This window comes from Tursiops truncatus, chromosome 1 (assembly GCF_011762595.2).
Source record: "Tursiops truncatus isolate mTurTru1 chromosome 1, mTurTru1.mat.Y, whole genome shotgun sequence".
NCBI classification, from domain to species: Eukaryota; Metazoa; Chordata; class Mammalia; order Artiodactyla; family Delphinidae; genus Tursiops; species Tursiops truncatus.
The window spans coordinates 55,152,434-55,175,312 of NC_047034.1; the positions used below are offsets into that span (position 1 = coordinate 55,152,434).

The 22,879-nt window shown below is 35.0% G+C and overlaps 1 protein-coding gene across 7 annotated transcripts in view; it reads right to left on the bottom strand.

Annotated features, from left to right (window-relative positions):
* RABGAP1L (RAB GTPase activating protein 1 like) overlaps nucleotides 1-22,879 on the bottom strand; it is a 682,857-nt gene that overhangs the window by 477,950 nt on the left and 182,028 nt on the right. For all 7 annotated transcript variants that reach the window (XM_073804143.1, XM_073804149.1, XM_073804154.1 and 4 more), the window contains 2 exons: nucleotides 21,586-21,679; nucleotides 13,831-13,981 (listed from right to left, as the gene is read on the bottom strand). In XM_073804143.1, the coding sequence (XP_073660244.1) occupies nucleotides 13,831-13,981; nucleotides 21,586-21,679 (245 nt within the window). The remainder of the gene's footprint in view (nucleotides 1-13,830; nucleotides 13,982-21,585; nucleotides 21,680-22,879) is intronic.

Sequence of the window (22,879 nt, forward strand, 5' to 3'; positions counted from 1 at the left end):
GTTTGTTTGTATTTATATGTATCTACATACAAACCCAAATGTTACCTACTAATATTCTTTGTATATAGCACGGCTTGTTCCAGGATTTAAAAAACATGATAAGATTACAAGTTAAAAAGCCTTGCAGATCAACCAAAATATTCTAACTCCAGTATTATTGCTATTATGTAAATTTACATCTGAAAACAAGTCCATTAAATATCAAAGTTTATTACTACAAAATAATCTAGAAATTAGAAATCCCTAAATTACCCCTTTCACCTGGGACATAAGCAGTTAAAGAATGTTGCTAGAAGCGAGAGAGCAAGTAGCTAAGTCTACAGTTTCTTTCTGTAAAATAGCCTGAGAAGGCAGCTGATGAGCAGTTTCCTTTTTAATTAGAGTCATTTCCTGATTAATTAGTCTCAGAACACTTAATGCAAGACTACACTGTGCCACTGGGACGAACAACAATTCTCCTCGTGGTACAACCAGGTATCACCTTTTCTCTAGGATCAAGCTCAATCTAATTTCTGTTCCAAGGGGAAAGGATCTTTTCTCAGAAACAGTGAGCTGGAAAACTATAGCTCAACGTGGAGAGGTATGTCATCAGCCCCAAAAGGAAAAAAGAACATGTAGATTATCTAGGGGAATTCCTTTACATCCTTAATTTAAGATTCTGGTATAGTTTTTTTTTTTTTCTGGTATAGTTTTATTTATTTAGAAAATCTTGATTTTAAATAGTATGTAATAAAGATCAATTTCCCTTTTGACTGCATGATCAACCCTATAGGACTGAATGAGACAAATTTTGTAAACATACCCAAATTATCTTTGCATATACCTGAGCTTTGCAAAGATGTAAAGATCTGAGGTCCCTAGAAAGTAAAGTAAGAGAGCCTCAGAGACTTTGATTAAATAATCTGTATGAAAAGACAGAACCTTACTTAGAGTACCTAAGCACCAACTAGACAGATGGGTAGAAAAATTAAGATAAGCATTCAATTAAAAATTACCATTATACTTTTTCAAACAAGAACTGAAGGTTTAAAGAGTTTAATGGAATTGCTCCTTTTCACATCGTCTTTGCAGGTATCAAGGTAAAAGCTTCATGATGCCGTCTTCAAAAAATTAGTCATCTATTAAAAGATTAAGTAGCTTTTATAAACATGTCAGAGATCATCCTCTTAAAGGGTAGAAGTGATTGAATTATTCTGACAGTAATAACAAGTAAAGCTCTCTCTTGTAGAAGAAAGTGTGCATACCCATAATATTCCAATCCAGATATTAAAAAGTTTTGAGCAACTTTTACCTAGTCTATTCATCCTTCATTAGGAATAAAAATGTTTGTATATAAAAAAATTAAAGTCTATTGTGTGCTTAATAGAAGTATAACTGATAAAATAAATTGTGACACTGGAAAAAGTAAAGATTTAATACAGAGAAAAAAAGGAATCAAATGAGAATCATAATAAGGTGTTATGGTATAACTATTCTTTTAAAATTGCAACATGTTTAATTAATTACAATACTTAGCTTGAAACACTCTATGGAATGAATATATTAATTCCAAAATTAATGGAATTTTTTGGAACCAAAAGCCAGTTTATAAAATAAAGCTTTAAAGTCTGAAAAAATTTTGCAGCATCAATAGTATCCCCAACATGGTATTTTTACCTAGTATCTTTTGAAGAAGCTCAAGAAATTTCACAAAGAAACTGAATTTTTCTAAGGCCTACAATAACCTTAAATTTATTCATTGATCTTTTGGTTTTTTCCATTTGTTTATTCTTTTTCTATTTGATGGAAAAAGGAAGTAGGAACTAGGATGAGTTTGCAATAGGAGACATTCTCCATGTCATATTTTGGGGTCTTTGTGTGTGTATATTAACAATTACATATTAACACCATAAGCTCGAAAGAAGTAATTATTTATCTTATAACAAAAAAGAATAAATTAAAAAGACAACTTTTCAAGGACTAGTCTTGTGTCTGGTCTCTAAGAGCTACTCATTAAATGTGATGAAAAAAGTGAGACTTCAATTAATCATCTCTGGTCTATAACTTGAAATGGTCTATTAAAAAAATGCATAAATTCTAATCAAATTCTTCACCACAATGCCATAGTCATTAACCCTAGCTTTTCTATTCCAATCATGGAGCACTGAACTATAGAATTTAATTCATACAGTCATTCAACAAATATTTATTAAGGACTAATGCCAGGCTCTGGGGATACAACAAAATGACAGTTTCTCTACTCTATGATGACACAGTCTACTGTCTTGTTAGTTTAAAAATCAACAAAAAGCCATGTGAGTAAAAAGCAGCCTAATCTGAGAAATTCACAGGGAACATGAAACCCAGCAAATATAAAACAACAAATAATAAAAAATCACTTTTCAGAGCTACATTATGACAATTAAGAAATGGAGGCAGGTAAAACAAACAATGAAAGATATGATGGAGAGACAAAGAAATATAAACTATAAAGAGACACAAAAAGAGAGAGGGAAGATACTGAGAAATGCATGAAGTAATCAAGCAAGAAGCTGCAAATAGAACTGTCACCAAAATACAAGCAGAAACATGTGATATGTTGGGGAGGGAGTTTTGGTGCCTGCCTCATAGGTATCTGCTGTCTCTTCCTTTTTTAACCTTGGCACTAATTAATGGTAAACATATCTAAACATAAATTTGAATGGAAAAGTAAATCAAAGTCAAAGCAAAACCCTGGAGAAAACTCATCACACTATGTTACCCAATAAAATATAAATATGCTCTAGAAACATGTGCAGATAAGTCCATAAAGTTACCATGAAACTGGGATCCAGGAATCACATTATAATCTCAGGCTCTTGAAAATTGTGAGATTTAAGAAAAATATCCATGTTTTCCTCTTATCCTTAATTCTATAGCTATAAATATAGCTTTTATGCCACTGATCCATGCTCAGCAATAGCCCAGTCTTCCCTCAAGACAGTGTACTCCTACTCTAATTCATTACAAAATCATCTTTTCCTTAATTAACCTCAAAACTATGTATTATATTTAAAGAATAACAAAAACAACACTTACCACTAGAAGCAGAACATTATCACTTAAATACATGAAAACAATTAAGAATATATTTTTAAATTTTTAGAGAAACGTATCAATGCTGGTGGGAAAACTCTGAGTTCTCAGATTCACATATATAATCATAGTTTTTACACATGTAGGTGTCAATATTGATATGATAGAAAATGAAAGACCTCAGGTAATGAGAACAAAGAAAATTTAATAAAAATTATGTGATAAAAAAATAATAAGCAAAGGTATAATTATGTAGTAAGAAACCATCGCCCTTATTATACAAGAGGAAATAAAAGGTACATTTTCTTAAAGAATCTCAGTAATTCTTAGTTTCCTTTAATAAAGACCTTCTACTATGTACATGCTCAAGTCATTTACATTACAACACAGTATTCTTTAGTATCCTTGCCCCCTTTATGTTTTTGGTTAATATATTTTAAAGAACTATGAATTTTCTGGAGAAATTTTTAAATTTTATGGCTACATCAGTAACATACCAGTACAAGAGTCTGTGATTTTTACAATACCAATGGTACAGACTCAGCAGGAGTAACCCCATTCTATCAAAAAGCTCATTTCCTACAACTAGACAAGGTGATGACAGAGAACAGAGCAGCTATGTAATTAAGCAATGCCCTGCCTCTCAACAAAACTAGTGTTGAGTGTTATTTGACTAACATACAGCATTGAATTTTTTAAAAAATAAACCACGTAAAGAAAAAGCAAATATCTACCTGGCTAAATGATGTACAAAGTTTAATTTAGTTGTGGAAACTTAAATTAAAAAAATACATAACTGATACCATAATTTGACTTTTCAATTAAATATTCACTAAATGTTATTTGATCATAAGAAAAATAACAGTTTAAACATTTCCTCTTGAGACTGTCCAGTATTTATAATTATAGTATGTTCCACTAAAATAGGGTAAAAATTTTTCTTTAGCTACATGTTTTATTAAAAGCCATCTGCTACAATAATGCACTGGAGAACAGAGAGAAGACAGGCTTTACTCTGAGCGGTACCAATAATCTGACAAGAATAAACACAGTGAAGCTTCATCTGTCTATACAATGCTCAAGAAAGCAGAGAACTTGCAGAATCTTAAAACAGGCCACTCTTATCATTGTTTTTTATTTATATTCCAAAAAAGATTTTTGGCAGCAACTACCAAAGTAATACTTGCAACTTTGCCCTTTTTACTCTCTGATAGAGGTTTAAACACATGCTCTCTGTACTTTATCAAACTAGACTTTGTCTTTGCAAGTTTATACTGTTTTGTATTTAGCCAATGGATGGTACTTTTCAGTTCATTGATTTTAAAAATTAATATGCATTACCATCCTAGCACAGTACCTGGCACACAATAGGTACTCAAACATTTATTAAATAGATACTGTAAAATTACTTGTTAAAATTCTATTATGTCGACCCTAGGTAATCAACTAAATATATCATTTTAATATATTTCCTGAGGTTTTTCACTTCACATGTTTATTATAACAAGAATAAACTTCTATTATGTTCTTCCCATTTTACCAGGGGACAAGCACTGACCCATAAATAGTGGATGTGGTTGGCCAACTGAGGTGGAAGTGAGGGAAGGAAGGAGCACATTGAATTCACTTCCTAAGGCTTCCAGGATAATCCAAGCTAAGTCACGAAATGGCAGCTGAATCATTACATAAGCCACTCCTATACTGTACTCCCTCTCCTATCTTGCTCAGACATATTTAATTCCCACCTCAACCATTAACTTCCCCATGAAGTCTTCCCTGATTTACCCAAGCAGAGCTGTCACTGCCTCTTTTGTATTCCACACACTTGATTAAGATACCTGTTATAACCTGTATCATCATATATTTGATCTATCTGTGTACTGGCCTGGGTTTCCCTAGGCCATGCTCCTCAAGGTTGAGAGCCCGTTCTGTCTACATAGGCCTAGAAACTACACAGAGCCTGGCCCATAAAAGATGCTCAATAAAGAGTTACTAAATGAGTGAATTAATAAGTGAATGAGGTTGATATCTGCCTTGCAGTCTTGATTAGATCATACAGGCATCAGGAGTGATTTTTTAGAGAATATCATTTGACTTTATGATCTACTTGAGTATGCATAATCACTGAAATAATAATTCACATAATCATTACAAAGTCAAGCCTAAAGATGCAAACATTCCAAGATATTCACTAGTCAGAAAAAAAGAATTAGAAAAAGACAAATCTGACTTTTCGTACTTCTAAAAAGATCACTTCTCAGTTCTATCAGCTATTGTTCACATCATATGCTCTCATGAAAATTATGTGACTAGAAGTTGTCAAACACATATTAAAGTAGAAATATACACTGATACCAATATCCATTATTACTAATATCATGCACTCATATCTTGAATACTTACTATGTACCAAGCACTTTATCATTTTATTTAATTCCCACAACAATCACAGTAGGTACTATTATTATCCCTGCTTTACAAATGATGAAACTGAGGCTTAGAAAGTTGGGATAACTTCTCAAGATCACAAGTTAATACATGGGAGGTATAAGACTCAAATCCAGGTCATTCTAACACTAGAACTTAAATCCTTTAAAAAGAAAATGTATGTGTGTGTGCACATATATACATATACTTCTTGAAAAGAAGATTCATTTGGAAAAAAACAAATTCAAGTGAGAGAAGGAAATGAGTTATGATGGTATTTCTGAAAGCTTATCAATTAAAAGCTTGTTTTGATTTTAATAAAGTATAAAGTATGAATGCTATCAATTAGGTCACTTCTACAAAAAAGCATAGAATTATAGTCTAATATTTCCTATACTATATAAGCAGTATCAGCAGACTTGATAAACTATACCACACATGCCATGTTAATTAAAATTACACATACAGTTCTGTAAAGCTACATAAAATTCAGGTTTCCCTAAAACACACACAATCTTCCCTATGTCAAGTGGCTCATACTGCGTGAAAATGTGATCATTACTCAGTGGCTCCTAAAGCCAGCAATTAAGATTTAATCCTAAGTTTAGAAGCTTTAAATTCTGTTTGTTTCTATAAGGGGCAGCAAGGTCACAATCTTTCCATCGTCCTTTCAGATCACCTCAATATTATGAAGAATGCTAATTTAATAGAAATAACAAGAAATCTCAATGATAAGCAATAAAGAACTTACACTTTCAGAAATACGCAGTACAAGTCTGCCACTGATTCATCAACGTGTTGGTGCCCTCAGCCTCTGGCAGAAATCATGTAGCAGCAGACAGTGGTTGAAGCTGCCAAGTCCACTTTAGGACAGATGGTGTGAAGACCCACTTTAAAAGGGACGGCTTGAAGGTAGGTGATTTCAACTTTTCTATTACTAATTCTAGAAAGTACTGTTTAGAACGTTTCCATCATTTAGAAGGTTTACATGTTTCTTGATATAAACAGAATAATTCCTCAAGTAAATTATAAATTTCATTTCCATACAATGAATAGCAAAAGTAGAGAAAAGGGATAGTACTGATTTTATTTCTTTAAACTTTTATTACCCTTAAGGATTAAATGATGGGGAAAATACAGAGAAAGTTTTCCCTTCCAAAGGATCTTTAAAACACAAAATGTAAGAATGCCCTCTTTCATTTCTATTTTAGAGTTTTCTACTTTGTGGATTCAAATACTGACTCTGCTATTTAGTAACTGTGCGTCTCAAACTCTCTGAACCTCCTATCTCACCGATGGTAAAAATGGGAGTTATATCACTGAAGCTGTCAGTTTTACATGGAAAGGGCATATGAAAGCAATAGACATAATGCCCATCACACACTCCACTACTTCTCTCAGCAAGTGTTTTCTAGCATCTGCTAGAGGGCAGTCCTAGTTGAGTGGTAAGATCACAGTGGTGAGCAAAATCCACACACAATCCTTGCTGACTTAGAGTTTATGGTGTAGAGTGTCCCCGTGGGTCATATTGAACTTCCCACAGCCTCTGACCATGGCAGGACCTTTCACAACTCTGTGTCTTTGGGAATGGCATTGCCTCAGACTAAACATACCCTCCTGTTCTTTGCTCCTGGGCAGAGTTGGCTGCTCCAGTCTCTGTGCTCCCTTATCCTTGTTCATATCTCTGTCACAGCACTTAACCATGTCATCACCATTTCTCTGCTTTCTAGACTGCCTCCTACACTGGACTGTACGTTCCTACAAGGGAGGATATCAGTGTTACTTTTAACACAGAAGACACCTTAATGTTTAATAAATGAAAGAATGAATTAGTGGCACAAGTACATAACAGAGTGTTACACATATCTTGTTTTTCTTCTTTCTCTTTATTTCTCAGATGGGTGTCCTGAAACTTGCACAGACATCAAGAACCCATCGTAATCTCCACATTTCCTAAAGTTCTTTTCTGTGCCACTCATTTAACATTGAAGCATATACTGCTTTATAATTTTCCCCATCCCCTATCACTAATGAGTGCTTACCATATATTAGGCATGCTCTGAGTGCTTTACATGAATTATCTTATTCAATCCTCACAACAATTCTGTACGATATGTATTATTAAGCCCATTTTACAAATGAGGGAATTGAGACTAAGGATAATTAAGGGACTTGCCCAAGGTCACAAGCTACTAACCAGCAGAGCTTGAAATCTGAACCCACAGTCTCCCTCCAGAGTGAGCACCAACATTTCCTCCCAAAGTGGAGCTGCAGCCTTCACCAAGGCAAGTTGTGCCTAAAAGCTCCTTGATGCTGCCAGTGGGATCAAATAATTTCTCCATTATTTAGATGGATCAGCTCTTTTGGCTGGTCCTGCTTGGTCCTCAGCTCCAGATTAAGATTACCAGTTAGCCTGCAGCTCCTGTCCTGCTTCATCTTAAATCCAGTCTAGAGTGTTTCATCCTTTTTAAACCTTTGGTCCCTAGAGTCTTTCCCTATCGGTCAAAAAGATTTGCAAAGTTTTATTTTCCATAGATTACACTACAAAAACAACAAGGCCAGAGAGAGTGACTGTTCCACACTGTAACCCCAGCCCTCTTTTCTGTTCAATATTACACACTAGTCTTGACCTACTAAGATCCAGGGTGGCTCAATCTACATGCCCCACTGGCCATTGCAAAACTCTCTATGCCAGTAATTCTGAGTGGCTCCTACCTACTCCCTGGCAAAAACAACATAGGCTAGCACACCAGGACCTGCTGCTCAAATTAACCCATTGCTGTGCTCTCCCCAACTAGATGATAAAATTCCTGGGAAAAGACACTGTGCTTCACACTTTACCAGCTTTATCCACAACACAATGTAAGGCTTACAATTTAGGGGAAGAAAATAGAAAAGAATAAATGACTATATGAATAAGTCAACAAATGACCTTGGGTCCCTCGTGAGAGGGACAAAAACAAATTTTACTGCTCATCCAGTACATGCCAGGCCCTATACCAGACACAGGGTATCCACAAAGAGTAAAACAGTTGTGGTCCTTGCTCCCCTGGAGTTTAGGGTCTACTGGTGAAGTAGACCTTAAACAACTAAAAGCACACTGTGACAGCTCCCTCCCCTGAGGCAATGGTCGATATGCTAATATAATGGAGTCACAAAATCAAATATATTTGAGGGCTGGTCAGGTATTACAACGTATGAAGAACAGAGAGTAAGTAATAAAGAGTAGTATGTCTATGGCAAAACAGAAAGTACAAGCTTGAGCCAGAAATGTATATTATTCTTTAATGTATTGTATTGATGATTACACAAAGCATATGACAGGCTGGATCCAGCCTGCTATATGCCATCTAACCTGAAAAGGATGCTTCAGAATGTGATTTGTTTTTTCAAATTGTGGATTACTGCACTATACCATAGGATTTAAAGATAAACAGACTACTTTCTCATGGAAGCCAAATCTTAGTAGGTTTTCTATAAATACTTCATATTCCTTCTTCCCTATACAATCTGATGTCTTTGGGAGGTCTTTAGCAAGTTTATATGCTCAAGCTGAACCATTTTATTAACTGACCTTGAAATCTTGCCGTTCCCTTAATAAGAGAGGAAAAATTAACTGGACCAAAAGAAAATATTACCAGCTCTGGACCAGAAAGTGCCAAATATGCAGGCACTTCTTACTGAAAATCCTCTGGGTGTTTATGTTCTTTCTCCTGAGCAGCTCCTAAGCTCATATGCATTCACCACCAAAGTGCATTCTTAATGCTCTTGGCTACAAGCACTTGCTGTCTTATTTCTACCCGTAAGCATAGAGGAAGAACAAAATTATTTTTTAAATACTGACATCATTCATCTTATTTTTATTACGTTTGGCTATGAAGCAAGGAAGACAATGAAATTAAATATACCACTGTACTTTCTCTCACAGAAATGTTATGACTTGAGAGCCTGAATAAAGGCACAAGATCAGAGCCACACATTTCTACACTGTTTGTAAGAAAATGTTTTTGATAAACTGCACTGTTAATGATAGAAATAACATTAAAAATTTTATGTGGTCATTGACTTATAAAGCAGAGTTGGAAATATTTATTATAGTATCTTAAATTGTACATTATTAGTCAATCTCAAGTGGCGATTAGTAAACATTTGCTGTCCTAAAATAAATAAACTACTAGGCTTACACGCTTTTCATAATAAATTATTGCACAACAGATCTCAACTTCTGTCTCTACTAACAAGGCAGCTGCGGCAGAGAAAGGTAACTGTCTACCTAGTGTCTATTCTCTTTCTTCCTTATTAATAAACTCGTATTTCAGTGGATGAAGAGGAGCAGCAATGTACCACCTTAAAAAAATATTTCCCAGCTTTCTATGGAGATAGCCATGTAACAGAATCCTGATCAAGGAGATTATGTGGAAGCTGCTGTTTGGGGCTTAAGGAAAAAATCTTTAAAAGAGTGACAGACCTGGTTCTGGCAAAAAGAGATACACCAAAAAGAAGTCTAGGCTCTTGGAAGGTTCAGGCTCATGGAAGGTCCAGGCTCATGGGACGTAACTTCTAAAAGCTTGGAATTTCCCAAATGACAGGGACATCTTTGTTATTCATGATGGGCCCCTCCAACCACATCTGACAGTTTATGCTTACATTTTGGGTGACTCATGGAAGGGCCCTAGAAAATTTATGCTAATAAGAGGACTAAGCATGGGAGCTGGCCAACGCAGAAAGACCAGCCATGTAATTAAAGGATAGGGGTGTTGAGCCAGGTGATATCGATCCAGTCTCAGGGGAGGGAACAAGAGAAGGCTAAAGACTGAGTTCAACCAAGTGGGCGATGATCCAATCAATCATATATACATATGATGAAACCCCAGTAAAAACTCTGGACACCAAAGCTTGTTGAAATGCCTGGGATGGTGATAGGTACTACTACAGACTGATGCTGGGAAGGTAATATATCCCTGAGGACAATGCAAGCTTCCTGTTTGGAACCCTCTCAGTCCCAGATTCTGCCCAATGTATTTCTTCCTTTGGCTGGTTCTGATTTATATCTGATTTGCATCCTTTTGCTATTAAAAAAAAAAGAACTGTAATTGTAAGTATAACACTTTGCTACATGCCTGAGGAAGTCTATGGGGACCCCCAAATTTGTAGCCAACTGGTAGGAAGTGAGAATGGTTCTGGGGACCCCCAAACTTGCAGCTGGTGTCAGAATCTTGGGCAGACTTGGCAGTCTGGAAGACTGTTCCCTTAGCCTCAAGTCTGGCTGCCTTTGTCTTTTCTCTTCTCTTTTCTGGACACAACACTTGATGTAGAGCAGCCATCTTGTGACAACAAGGTGGCAACCATATGCCAGGTATATCAGACAGGGTTCAGTCAGGGACATAGAACCCACTCTAAGTATTTCAAAAAGGATTTAATGCAAGGACTTAGGCGCTTACACACTGGAAGACCAAGAGACTGGGAACATCACTGCTAGCTTTCAGGTTTGCCACCACAACTACAGTCCAAAGAATCAGGAGGTTGCTATTGCTACTCAGGATAGGAAACTGCAGGAAAAAGGAACTACAGAATGAAGGCATGTGATTCAGAATGGAACGCCCAAAGCAGATGCAAAATCTCACAACTGGCAAGGCCCAGGCATCTGCCCACCACTGCCAGAGGAAAATAATGTGGCTTTTTTTCCTCCCTCCAGTCTTCACAGGCAGAAAGTAAATCACAGCCAGAACCCCACAGTGAAAGCAGTCCAGGAATATTTTATTCAATGAAAACATTTATGTCATTCTGTCTCTTGATCTTAAACTTTTTCCTAAAAATTGTATATTCAAAACTACCATGTTGCTTGGTATATATGGCAAAGCTTTTACCACATATACGAACATATGTATTGTCAGGAGTTTATAAATAACATTTTGGGAGACTATTTTCATTTTTCTTCCAAATTCTGAAATCTTAAAAGGTATGAATTAACAAAGCCTCTTAGTGGAGGAAGGAATATGACAGTTGCTGCTATGCCATGAGCAGCCACTAAAGGTATACAGCTTAATTATGTGCAAAAGTGATTTGACGCCAAGAGTTCATGGTCTCTGGACATTTTTGCTCAGATATCCTCATTAATAAAAATGTCTAAGCATAAACTTCCAATATATGTATATTTATTATTTATTTTTATTATTCACAAGTGCTACTGTACTAATATAAATACTATAGAAATGTAGAGAAAAATTAAAAAATGAAAAACATTTGCTTAAATAAAATACTACAAAAATACTATTCAATATTGAACATGGGCCATTTAAAATTTTTTTATTTTGTGTAATTTTTCTATTGAGATAAACTTCACATGACATAAAATTCACCACTTTAAAGCATGCAGTTCAGTGGTTTTTAGTATATTCACAATGTTGTGCAACCATCACCTCTAATTCCAGAATATTTCCATCACCCCAAAAAGTAACCCCACACCTGTTAGCAGTCACTCCCAATTCCTCCCTTCCCCATCCCCTGGCAAACATTAGTCTACTTTCTGTCTCTCTATATTTGTCTATTCCAAACATCTCATATAAATAGAATCATACAATATGGCTCCTCATCTTCTGATATGTTTGTTTAGCAGTTTATGAAATGACAATTTGAAAACTTTCCAAAATCAGTTTTTTGGTTCATGGTTTTAATTGTGATCATATCTGGAAAATAATAACAAAAAGCAATAGATCCAAGCAGAGGCACATCATCTCTTTCAGTCCTACCCATCAACCATTTTGTTGAAATCTGGCTAGGAGAGTACTCATTTTCTCAAAGTATTCTTACAAATAAACCAGAAGGTGTTGTATTTTCATATTTTTAACAATCAGTCTCAAATTCTCTTCAACCATTTTCACAAGTTTTAAACATACCTGAAATTTCTGATTCCAGATTTTAAAGTAAGAAAATGGTAAGAGTTTTGTAATAACACAGGCATGTAGTTTTCAGTCACAAAATCACATAGTAATGTTTAAATTGCTAAATGTTTCAAACATCCTTCTCTATAACATGAATTTATTTCCCAAAGTAGTTGCTTTGTCATCCATTATCATAACATTAAATTTTGCTTGAAGGACAGATTAGTGTGTTTATTTTTTTTAAACATCTTGATATGTAACATCCTGGGACAGCAGACTTTATGAACCACCCATCTATCCTATGAAGATTTAAAACTAGATAACCTGTAAATCCACTTAATCTAACACAAGCAAACTGCAAGAAAACTGAGTATTCTAAAAGCGAATATATGAGCGTGAGCACCACTGTTATTCCATTCCAAGGTGTGCAAATCCCTTCTTCCCCCAGGTCACTCCTGAACTACACATGACAAGTGGCCATCAGACCCAAGGACCTAGCACGGCACAACAAATATTAGTATAGCTGAATAACACTTTGCATTTGTAACTTAAAAAATGCAAATGGAACTTTAGACATCTCTGCCCCCAACATCAATGGATCATCTTGCACATTCCACTATAGAAAATACTAATCATAAAAAATGGTATAAAGGTTTTTTTTAAAAAAAACGAATGAATTTAGCAGTGACTGAATATACTAGGCACTCAGAAAATATTTGTGAAAGGGAGGGCGGCAAAGAGGTAAGGAAGGGAAGAAGGAATCAGAGGGGCTAAAGAATTTTAAAAGTTGATATAGCCTGAGGAATAAAGTCTTACTTATCAAAAAAATTATTTATGAATAGAGATTTTCTATAAAACAAACAAAATGTTACCATTATGTTAAAATCCATGATTTATTAGAGTAATTAAGAAATTAGGAGATAAGACCTAAGAAGAGAGCCTAGGATCGAGGATTACCTTTACCTGTGCTCTAAAATCAATTTTTGGGGCATAAGCAAAGGAATTTACATTGGAACCAGAGGCTCCTGACAGGATAAGGATATGGGCAAGTATCCACATCATTTAAGTGTAAGGTTACATAAGCATAGGAGGCCTTATAATTTCATTTTACGTTAATTTGACTTTAAAATTATACTAGAGTACAGTTATACTGTGTACAACTGTACATAAATCTCATACAGTAAGAAAGGTTAATTGAGAGTACTTGAAATATAAGTATATTCCAACTTAGTAAACAGTTATAAAGTTACCTGAACAAAAAATGAAAGCCAAGGCATTAAGTGTTCATAGATCACTACAGTGCATTGTTTATCACTGTCCAACAAGTGTTTAGAACAAAAGGCAACTATTCACTGAACAACAATAGAGTTTTTAAAGAAGTTCAAAGCATTTATGACTTACTGGAGCTATGAAAACAGGATTTACTTAATATACTGTTGCATGAGAATAATATGAAAAGATCTCCTACCTTTGTGATAAGAAGTCGGTACCTATCCAGCATTGCCTGGTTGTCATGGCAGCCTGCTAATAATTGCCATACCTCTGCCCTCAATGCTTCAGGAACACCACTCTTCACCAGAGTAGACAGCCCTTTTGGTCGCGCACCAAGATTATTGTGCCTGAGAAAACAAGAAAATAAACCATTCATACTCCCTTCACCACTGCTGACCTGCTGTTGTTATGAAAAGTATATTGATGAGTTTATATAAAAGTGCAAGACTGGATCAGGAGAAAAATGGCAGGGAGGGGCATGAAATAATAATAGTAGTGCTTAAGTTTAGTAATGTCTTCAACTTTTTTTCTTGATTCCATCTTCTTTATTAGTGAACCATGTTATTCCACCCACAAGGAAAGTTCTTTCTTCTCCTCATTTACTTTTTAATCATCCTATGAACCTACTCATAATAATGAATATGTTAACTATATATTTCTAGGCAGCATTCCAAGGCATAAAAAGAGCCATCTGAATCCCCTGAGATGAACGTATGACAAGTTGGCTAATGATGTGTGTATGGTAAGTGTTGGGGGCAAGGAATGCTGAAAGTAGATCAGGGGCCTATCACACCTTGACTATATACCTCTACATCCTGACCCAAAGTGCTTCCTAAAGCAAGAACCTAGACCTTTCCTCCAAAACATATACAACCTATCCAACTCCCCAGCAACATACACTTATCAGCCTTACCCATTTCCAAGGGTGTTTAGAATTGGAACAATGAAAAATACATTGTCATGAAGTCAATGATCACATAGTAGGTATGCTACTATGATAATCTGCCCAACTGAACAAGAAACTGAACTGTAGTTCCCAGTCTATGCCTAGCTTGAACCTGGAGCTATGTTCTATGCCTTTTTGTTCAGACTTTATCTCTACTTTGCTGCTCACCTTTGATCTCTTAGAGCTGATCCTAGTGTAATCATCTGGACTCCAAACCTTAATGATGTACTCTGGTTTGGTCTAACATCCCAGGTTCTGGTTTCAAGTTTTAAGCCTGAAAAGTCATAGAAACCATATGTCTATTTTCTAAAATTGGCCTCCCATCTACTTTACCTCCTTCTCTATCTTTACACACTCTTCCAGCTCCAGGCCAGACCTCAGTTTTGGCATGCCCTTCATCTGAAAATATGTTCCATGCTTTCCCCATCCTCTCATAGTCCAGCTATCTTGGAAAAACTGTAATAAGTTCCATAACTCGAAAGTTCAAGTAAACTCATCTCATTAATATCTTTAATAAACCATCAAATTCATGACCATTCTGCTTTCTTTCAGCCTCATAAAGGAAAACGTTTATATTGTTGAGTTAGGGAACCTAAGCTGATAATACTGACAGGCTTGAAGCAAAACAAAGTAAAAAGAGGTAGAGCTTACATGATTTAACATGCTACGACACCATTAACATAATTATGCTGCTAAGTGAAAAAAGCAGGTTTCAAAATAGTATATATATGGTATTATTTAAAATACACATTCTCTCTCTCACACTCTCTCCCTAACACATACTATTTTGAAACCTGCTTTTGACATGCATAGAAAAGAATATGGAAGAATAAACTCCAAAATATCTATGTAATGGAATTGAGAGAAAGTACTCCTTTTATTTTCCTATACTGTTTGAAATATTTACAACGGTCTTGAATGTTTTTATAATAATACACCAAAAAAAACCGTTTCAGGTCTTTAAATTTCTCTCATGGACTTCAATTAAAATATAAATTTAGTTAATTTGGAAAAACACCATAGCTAAATATGTTCCATAAAATATGTCAAGTAGATAGAGTATTAACTATTCTTGAGAAGACTTACACCTGAGTAAACTGTATGACACATGGATTTCCTTCCTACTGCCTCTTCTTCACTATCCAACTGAATTTAAGATTAGCAAAAGAATACTGCACCACAAGAGAGCCAGGATCAGTCATAAAAGGATCTTTTTTGTAATTTATTATTTGATTCTGATTACACTTTTGAATAGGAAAAACGTATGTGGTTTGAGGGCTAGGAAAGTTTCTGTACTCTTAATGTAAAAAAAGAAATGAGTTAACTAAAAACAACAGTGTGCAAAGGGCTAAGCTCATTTCCTATGAAATTAAATGCAAAATATGCTGAATTATGAGTCCCATAATGTACAATATCATATAAGAATTCAAACTAATTAAATATATTACATATTATACAGAAATCAAGGTCATCACTGTGTATCTACAGCTATTAAAATTCCAATAAATATCTCCTATAAAAGAAACCTTTATTCCACCCCACATCACACTCTAGATATCATACTGTCTCCTACCTTGCACATCAAATTTCTCTAAAGGATCGCTGTATACTCAATCTCTATTTCTTCCCCTCACACTCATTCCTCAGCTCAACTCAACATGGCTTCTCTATCTCTCCTAGAAACAGTTTTCACTTAAGCAATACATGACCTCTCTATGCCACTAAACTCAAAAGACATTTTTCACTCCTTTCGCTGTTGACCACTTTGTTTCCCTCGGCTTCAATAACAAAGCACTCTCTTTTCCTCCCACCCACAAACCCCACTGATGATTGCTTCTCCTCTATTAACCTCTTAAGTATTCTGAGCTTTTAATCTCTCCAGTTTCCCTCAGTGATCTAATTCTCTTCAGTCTCTTGTCTCTGGGCATTGTCATCCATGCCCATGTATTCTGAGCTCCAGAAATCAACATGCTCAAATCTAAACTCATATTCTTTCTCCCTAAACCTCATCGTTTTCCAGGGTATCCTACCTCAGTGATTGTCACTACAATCCAACCAAATTAGAAACCTAGGCGTTATGGTTGACATTACTCTCTGTCCCATAATCCATTACTAATCCATCAAGAAGTCTAATGCATTTTATTTTCCCAACCTGTCCAAAATCCATGCACTTCTACTTCCACTACCACCAACTGTAGTCACTCTACAACCTCTACAATGACCTCCTAACATCCACTCATCCTACTACGATATGCTTCCGATGCGGCAGACAAAATGAAGAGGACAAACAGCTTGATTAAGTGTTATGTTGGCTCAAATTACTTTGTATAATGATTTATATAAGATTTTGAATCTGGAATATCTCTTCCTACTCATGCATACACACACCTTAAGGTTAATAGTCAACAGTCCCTAATACACATTTTACCATAATATGATTCAACTCAACCAACATTCAGCTTCTAGCTGATCCTCAGCCATCTGTTTGGCTGGGTATAATAGAAAAGTCTTTTCTCCTCTCTTAAAAACCCAGGCACTATTTATCTTTACAGACTGACATTTAAAAAGAACTATGTCATTCATAACACAACATGATTAACAGCTTTAATTTACTGATTATTCTTGTAATGACACAGTAATTATATTGCATATAGCACCCTAGTACTTAAGAGATACTAGTGGATACTAAGCTAAATGCTACTAGTATACATCTATGACCAGAGAAGACCCAAACAAAAGAACAATCTATAGAAATAATCATTGTTTCAATATTTCTAATAAAAATATAACTATATATGGCCATTGCTTTAATAGCGTACAGCATTAACTGCAGCTATCAAGAGACTTGGAAATGGGCTAGTTATGACAGGTGCCGAACTCTGCACTAGAAGCAAGATAGTTATCAAATTATTCAAAAAGTCACACATAAACCAGACAAATACTAAACAAGTAGTAATCGGGCAGTTTTTAATGCATGAATATAAACTCCACAAGGGCAGGAATCTCTGTCTTCTTTAGTTATATATCCCAAGCACCTAGAACAGTGCCTGGCATATAAAAGGTCTTCAATACATTTTAGGTAAATGAATAGGTTTATGAAACTAAATTAACATGATCAACTACTAAGGCTAAGCTAAAGAATGCTTTTTTAAAAGCGAACATTCTCATTGATTCTAATAGCATCATAAAGCTGTTTTATATTCATCTAGTTACCTTCAAAGAGGCATCTTTTCTTGAAACCATCTGGGCATGTAAGAACTTTCTCTATTGTTAAAGCTGTCCAGAAGAGAATTTCAAAGGCAAGGTATCATTTCTAACAAAAACAGCAGAGAAATCAAGAGATGAGAAGAAAAGCCATTGAATGAAACTGAGTGGTCACTGATGGAATTAGGAAAGTTTTGATAGAGGGGAGGTGGAAGTAAGTGGTTAGAAGATATGAGAATGTGAGGGCAGCAGCCTGACCCATGTTAAAAGGTTTTCTCAGAAAAGGGAATAGCTAGAACTGAAACTAAAAGATGGAGAACATCAAGTAAAGTTAGGCATTTCTCCTTCCACTATTAATGATAAGACCTAGATATGTCAACCTAGGTCTTACTTTAAGTTAAACAAGCTACATGAAGAAAAGTTTCAAGAAAAGAGACACATTAAAGGTCACTGGATAAATCAAGAACACATATTTTAATCTGATCTGTATGTGTTTTTGCCGGGTTTTTTCATTAGTCAAAAAAGTGGAACATTATATTGATGTGAAAAGGAAGGAAGCTATGGATATTCATGCTTAGTGATGCAAATCCTTCATGTTTCCCAAGTTTAGATTTTTTTTCCCCCTGTCAAGTCTGCTGATGCTCAGCTAGGTTGAGAAACCATGGATTAAGAACACATTTTCCCACTGTGATAATAAGTATAGCTATGAAAAATATAATCAAAGTGCCTATTAAATACATACTGACTTTCTGAAAGTCTAATAAAAGAGAATGAATAGTTTGAAGATGGTTTTATTTATATATAATAAACTATACTCAATTTTTACCTCAGAGGTTCACTTCATCTTTTTTGGTTAGAAAATCTTCCTGCCACAAAAGCTGACTTACATCTAAGGGTTCAGCATCAGCACTCTGCTTTCTTAAGCTATCCAGAAATAATTCTGCCCCAATTCCTTAAATTCTTTAAATAATTTAATGTATAAGTCATCAGCATTACCATTCTGAATATATTCAGGAAAAAGAAATCTTGCTACAACTTCAGTTTGTTTCCAAGTCCTCCCTTCACAAACATCTCCTCATTTCCTCTCTCCCTGACCCTCTCCCTCTCCTCTCTCAATCCCTGTTTCCTCATTTTTTTTTATTTAGTTCTTTCATCAAGACACCTTAACTCCAGTCTTGTATGAAGACCTCCACCACTGAACATTTTATAGTCTGTTTTCCATTTTCTTTTCCATAGTATCCTTATTTTTTTCTGATTATTTCAAATTAGTATTAAATAGTCTTCCTTTATATCTTTCTAATAGTGTATTTCATTATCTGAATTCTGATTTTATCCATAAAAGCTTCACTTTATTTTAATAGAGTGATCTAGTTGTTTTATAATAAGTTGAAAATACTTTCAACTATGTTTTATTTAAAAGTGCCTTGAGAACACAGGCTGTCTCCTCATAAAAATCTCCCCAAATCACAAAATGTAGTGTTTTCCCCAAAAGGTGCTTTACCTAAATAAATCACAAAAATATCTTCATGTAAGTCCCTAAGCTAGTATTCCTAAGACTCACTGAAAAGCTCTAAAAAAGATGAATGTTTAAAAAAGATATTCCAAGAGCAATTTAAAAATTTTGTCAATTCTTGTGTAATAGATATAAACTCTCAAACAGGCAAATTTTATTGTTTTCATATGAATTGTCATGACACAACTGCAATAATAAGCCAAATAAAATAAAAATACATACTTGAATTGTAAAAGATCCAGCAAGTTTTATAAAGGTCTAAAAATCAGTTATCTTAGTCCTTTAAAATAGTTCCCTCAGATTCTTTCAATGAGTTTCTTGAAGTCCACTACTAAAAATATAATGTAGAAAGATGGTATTTTATTTCTGCAAAAAATGTACACTGAATGATAGCTGAGAAATCCCATCAACTCTACTTCAGAATTCTTTCTCTGTTTGGAACTCCTCTCCATACAAAAGACCCATGAGTTTGGTATAGACCTCATCAACCCATGCAATTACATCCTAACTACCTTCTCTATTAATACTTTCTTCCTACTCCAAAATTACCTTTCTAAATAATAAAAAGCATCATAGCAATTTCACCTTTAAAATATTTGTTGGGGATTTTCTTTATCACATTTATTGTATTTTTTTTTCTACTTTTGTGTTCATTCGAAAATTTCCATTGGGTCCTCAGTGCTAACAGAAGCATTTATCCATTATGTCACAATTATCTGTTTAAATGTCTATATGCCTCTATAAGACGGTAAACTCTTTGGGGGTAGGAATTATCTCCTATTCATATTTAAATCAGCATACAATTCCTAAGAGAGAATAGATGAATTTTTTAAGTTGGGTAAAAAATCAAGTGATTGTCACTTTATAAAAAAGAAATTTCTTAACCATTTTCTTAACAAAATGGTTAAGAAATTTGAAACAACCTCATTGTTTCAGTTATTTTGTTAAAATGGTCTGTTATGAGTGTATATTCCCACCCTTCTTGATTATGAACCTCAAAGGTAGGAACTGGGTATTTATCTATGTGTCTGTATGCATATGTATCTATGTCCACCATACTGCCATTCTCATGATCTCTCTTTAAACTCATACGAGAAGTCTGGGAAGGGTATCAATTTTCCTAGTTTATTCTCTCTTGTGCTAAAACTTCTACATGCTCCTATAAAAAGTAATCCAGAAACCTATGTACATTATAGAAATGGCAGCCTGTCCAACTGGTTAAAAAGTTCTGGCTCTGGAGCCAGACTGCCTAGATTCAAATCCTGTCATTTACTTGTTGCATGATCATGGGCAAATTATTTATTGACCATGGGATCTTGAGCAAGTTACCTATTTGCTTCCATTATCTGTTGTGTATTTTTATACTAGCTACCTGACATAGCTGCACCTCCATTTTCTCATCTGTAAAATGAAGATAATAATAATCCCTAGGTCAGAGGGTTGTCATGATGATAATTAACTAAGGTATCTAAAGTGCTTAGAACAGCACCCGACACACACTAAGTACATTTAAGTCAGCTATTACTTTTGTAGCCATGCCCCACCTTTCCTTCTGTTACAATGAATGTTCTGCGCTTCTAAATACAACTCCTCCACTAGTCAACAAGTCCATCTCTTCTTGCCTATTCATCGACTTCTCTTGCAACTGTGTCCTCTTCCTCTGGCATTATCAAATTTTCTCTTCCTACTAGATCATTTCCAACAACATACAATGTGCAGGCTATATCGGCCATCCTAATTTTCAGAATAATCTCTCAACCCACATCCACTTCCTAATTATGTCCCTATTTCTTATCCTCTCCTTCTAGCAAAACTTCTCCAAAGACCTATCTATCTATAACTGCTGATTATCTTTCCTCTTAGACATAGTCCAATCAGGCTTTCATTCCTACCTCTCCACAGAGGGGTTCTGGTCCAAGTAACCAGTGACATTCAAATTGCTGGACCCAATGAAATTCTCAGGCTTCCTCTGACTTGACCTATCAGCAGTTGATCACTTCCTCCTTCTTGATAGTCTTAATTCACTTGATTTCTTCCTTGGTTCTCCTCCTACCCTTGGTTCTCTTCCTCCAAAGGATCTTTCTTGGACTCCTTTGCATGATCTTTCCTACTCATCTTTCCAACTGCCAAACACTGGAGTGGTTGAAGGCTCAACCCCTAGATGACCATCTATATTGACTGCCTAAGTAATCTCAAGATTAAGATATGTAAACACATAGATTTTAATTAATAAAGCAAATTAATATCAATTATGTAAATATAAAATTTTCAATAAAAAAAAAGTTTACCATCTTCCTAGCAATTCTCCCCAAGAATATAGGATCTTCTCAGGACAATCCTTAGACACATCACCTGTTCCACTCGAGAGTTCATTATCACTCTCTGCAGAAGAAATACAAAAAGAACAAACATTATATTACATACTATATTAGATATTAATGTATTTTAAAACAAGAAACATGACTGTGTGTCTAATGAACAATCAAATAATACTTTTGCTTAATTATTATACCCATTGCAAAAATAACAGTATTTCATTAATACATTTTATCTTTAGTGCCTCAATAAATATTTTCAAATCACAAGTTTTTATGAAAATTCTTGTCTACAGTTTACACAGTATGAAATTGAAAATACCTATAAATAAATATCTTTACCCAAAGAGAGAAAATTTAAAAGCTAATGGTAACATGATTAGAAATTCTTATATGGTGCTTTATTCATCAGTTGAACATTCTCAGAAATTAATATTTTATTTAAATTATTTAAATTATTTTATTACTATAGTTATTAATATTTACTGAGATAAATAAATACTAAAAACAAGAGTCAGACATATATATCAATATATAACACCAAGAAACATGTATAATATGATACAAACACACAACCAGAAACCTAAAAAAACTTTTTAAGGTTTTTTAAAGATATATTGATAAGTACAAGATATTTTTGACTAAGGAAAGATGAAACTATTTGGTCTTTTAAAATGGCAACTGTATAAAACATCCCAAGATGTAAAGTAATCGTTTCAGAAAGAATAAGATAGGTTGAGTTACAGTTTACAATCAGTGGTGAAAATGAGTAATTCTAAGGTCTATAAATCTTTTTTGAGTGGTAACAGTTGGTAGAGAAAGGAGATGTAATGGGCACAATTCACCTACATTATAACAAAGACTCTGACACAGTACTACCTAAGAAAAGGCTGGAGAAGTATTGTCTGAATGATGAAATAAGCTAGATAAAAATCTGTCTGGCTGATGGCAAGTACTAAGGTTTTTTTTGTTTTGTTTTGTTTTTTTGCAATATGCGGGCCTCTCACTGTTGTGGCCTCTCCCGTTGCAGAGCACAGACTCCAGACGCACAGGCTCAGCGGCCATGGCTCACGGGCCCAGCAGCTCCGTGGCATGTGGGATCTTCCCATACCGGGGCACGAACCCGTCTCCCCTGCATCGGCAGGCAGACTCTCAACCACTGCGCCACCAGGGAAGCCCAGTACTAAGGTTTAATCAATGCTGTTACAGTATAGTAGGAATTGGCATTAAGTGAATCACATTGGGATCTGTGTTAAGAACAGTTTTA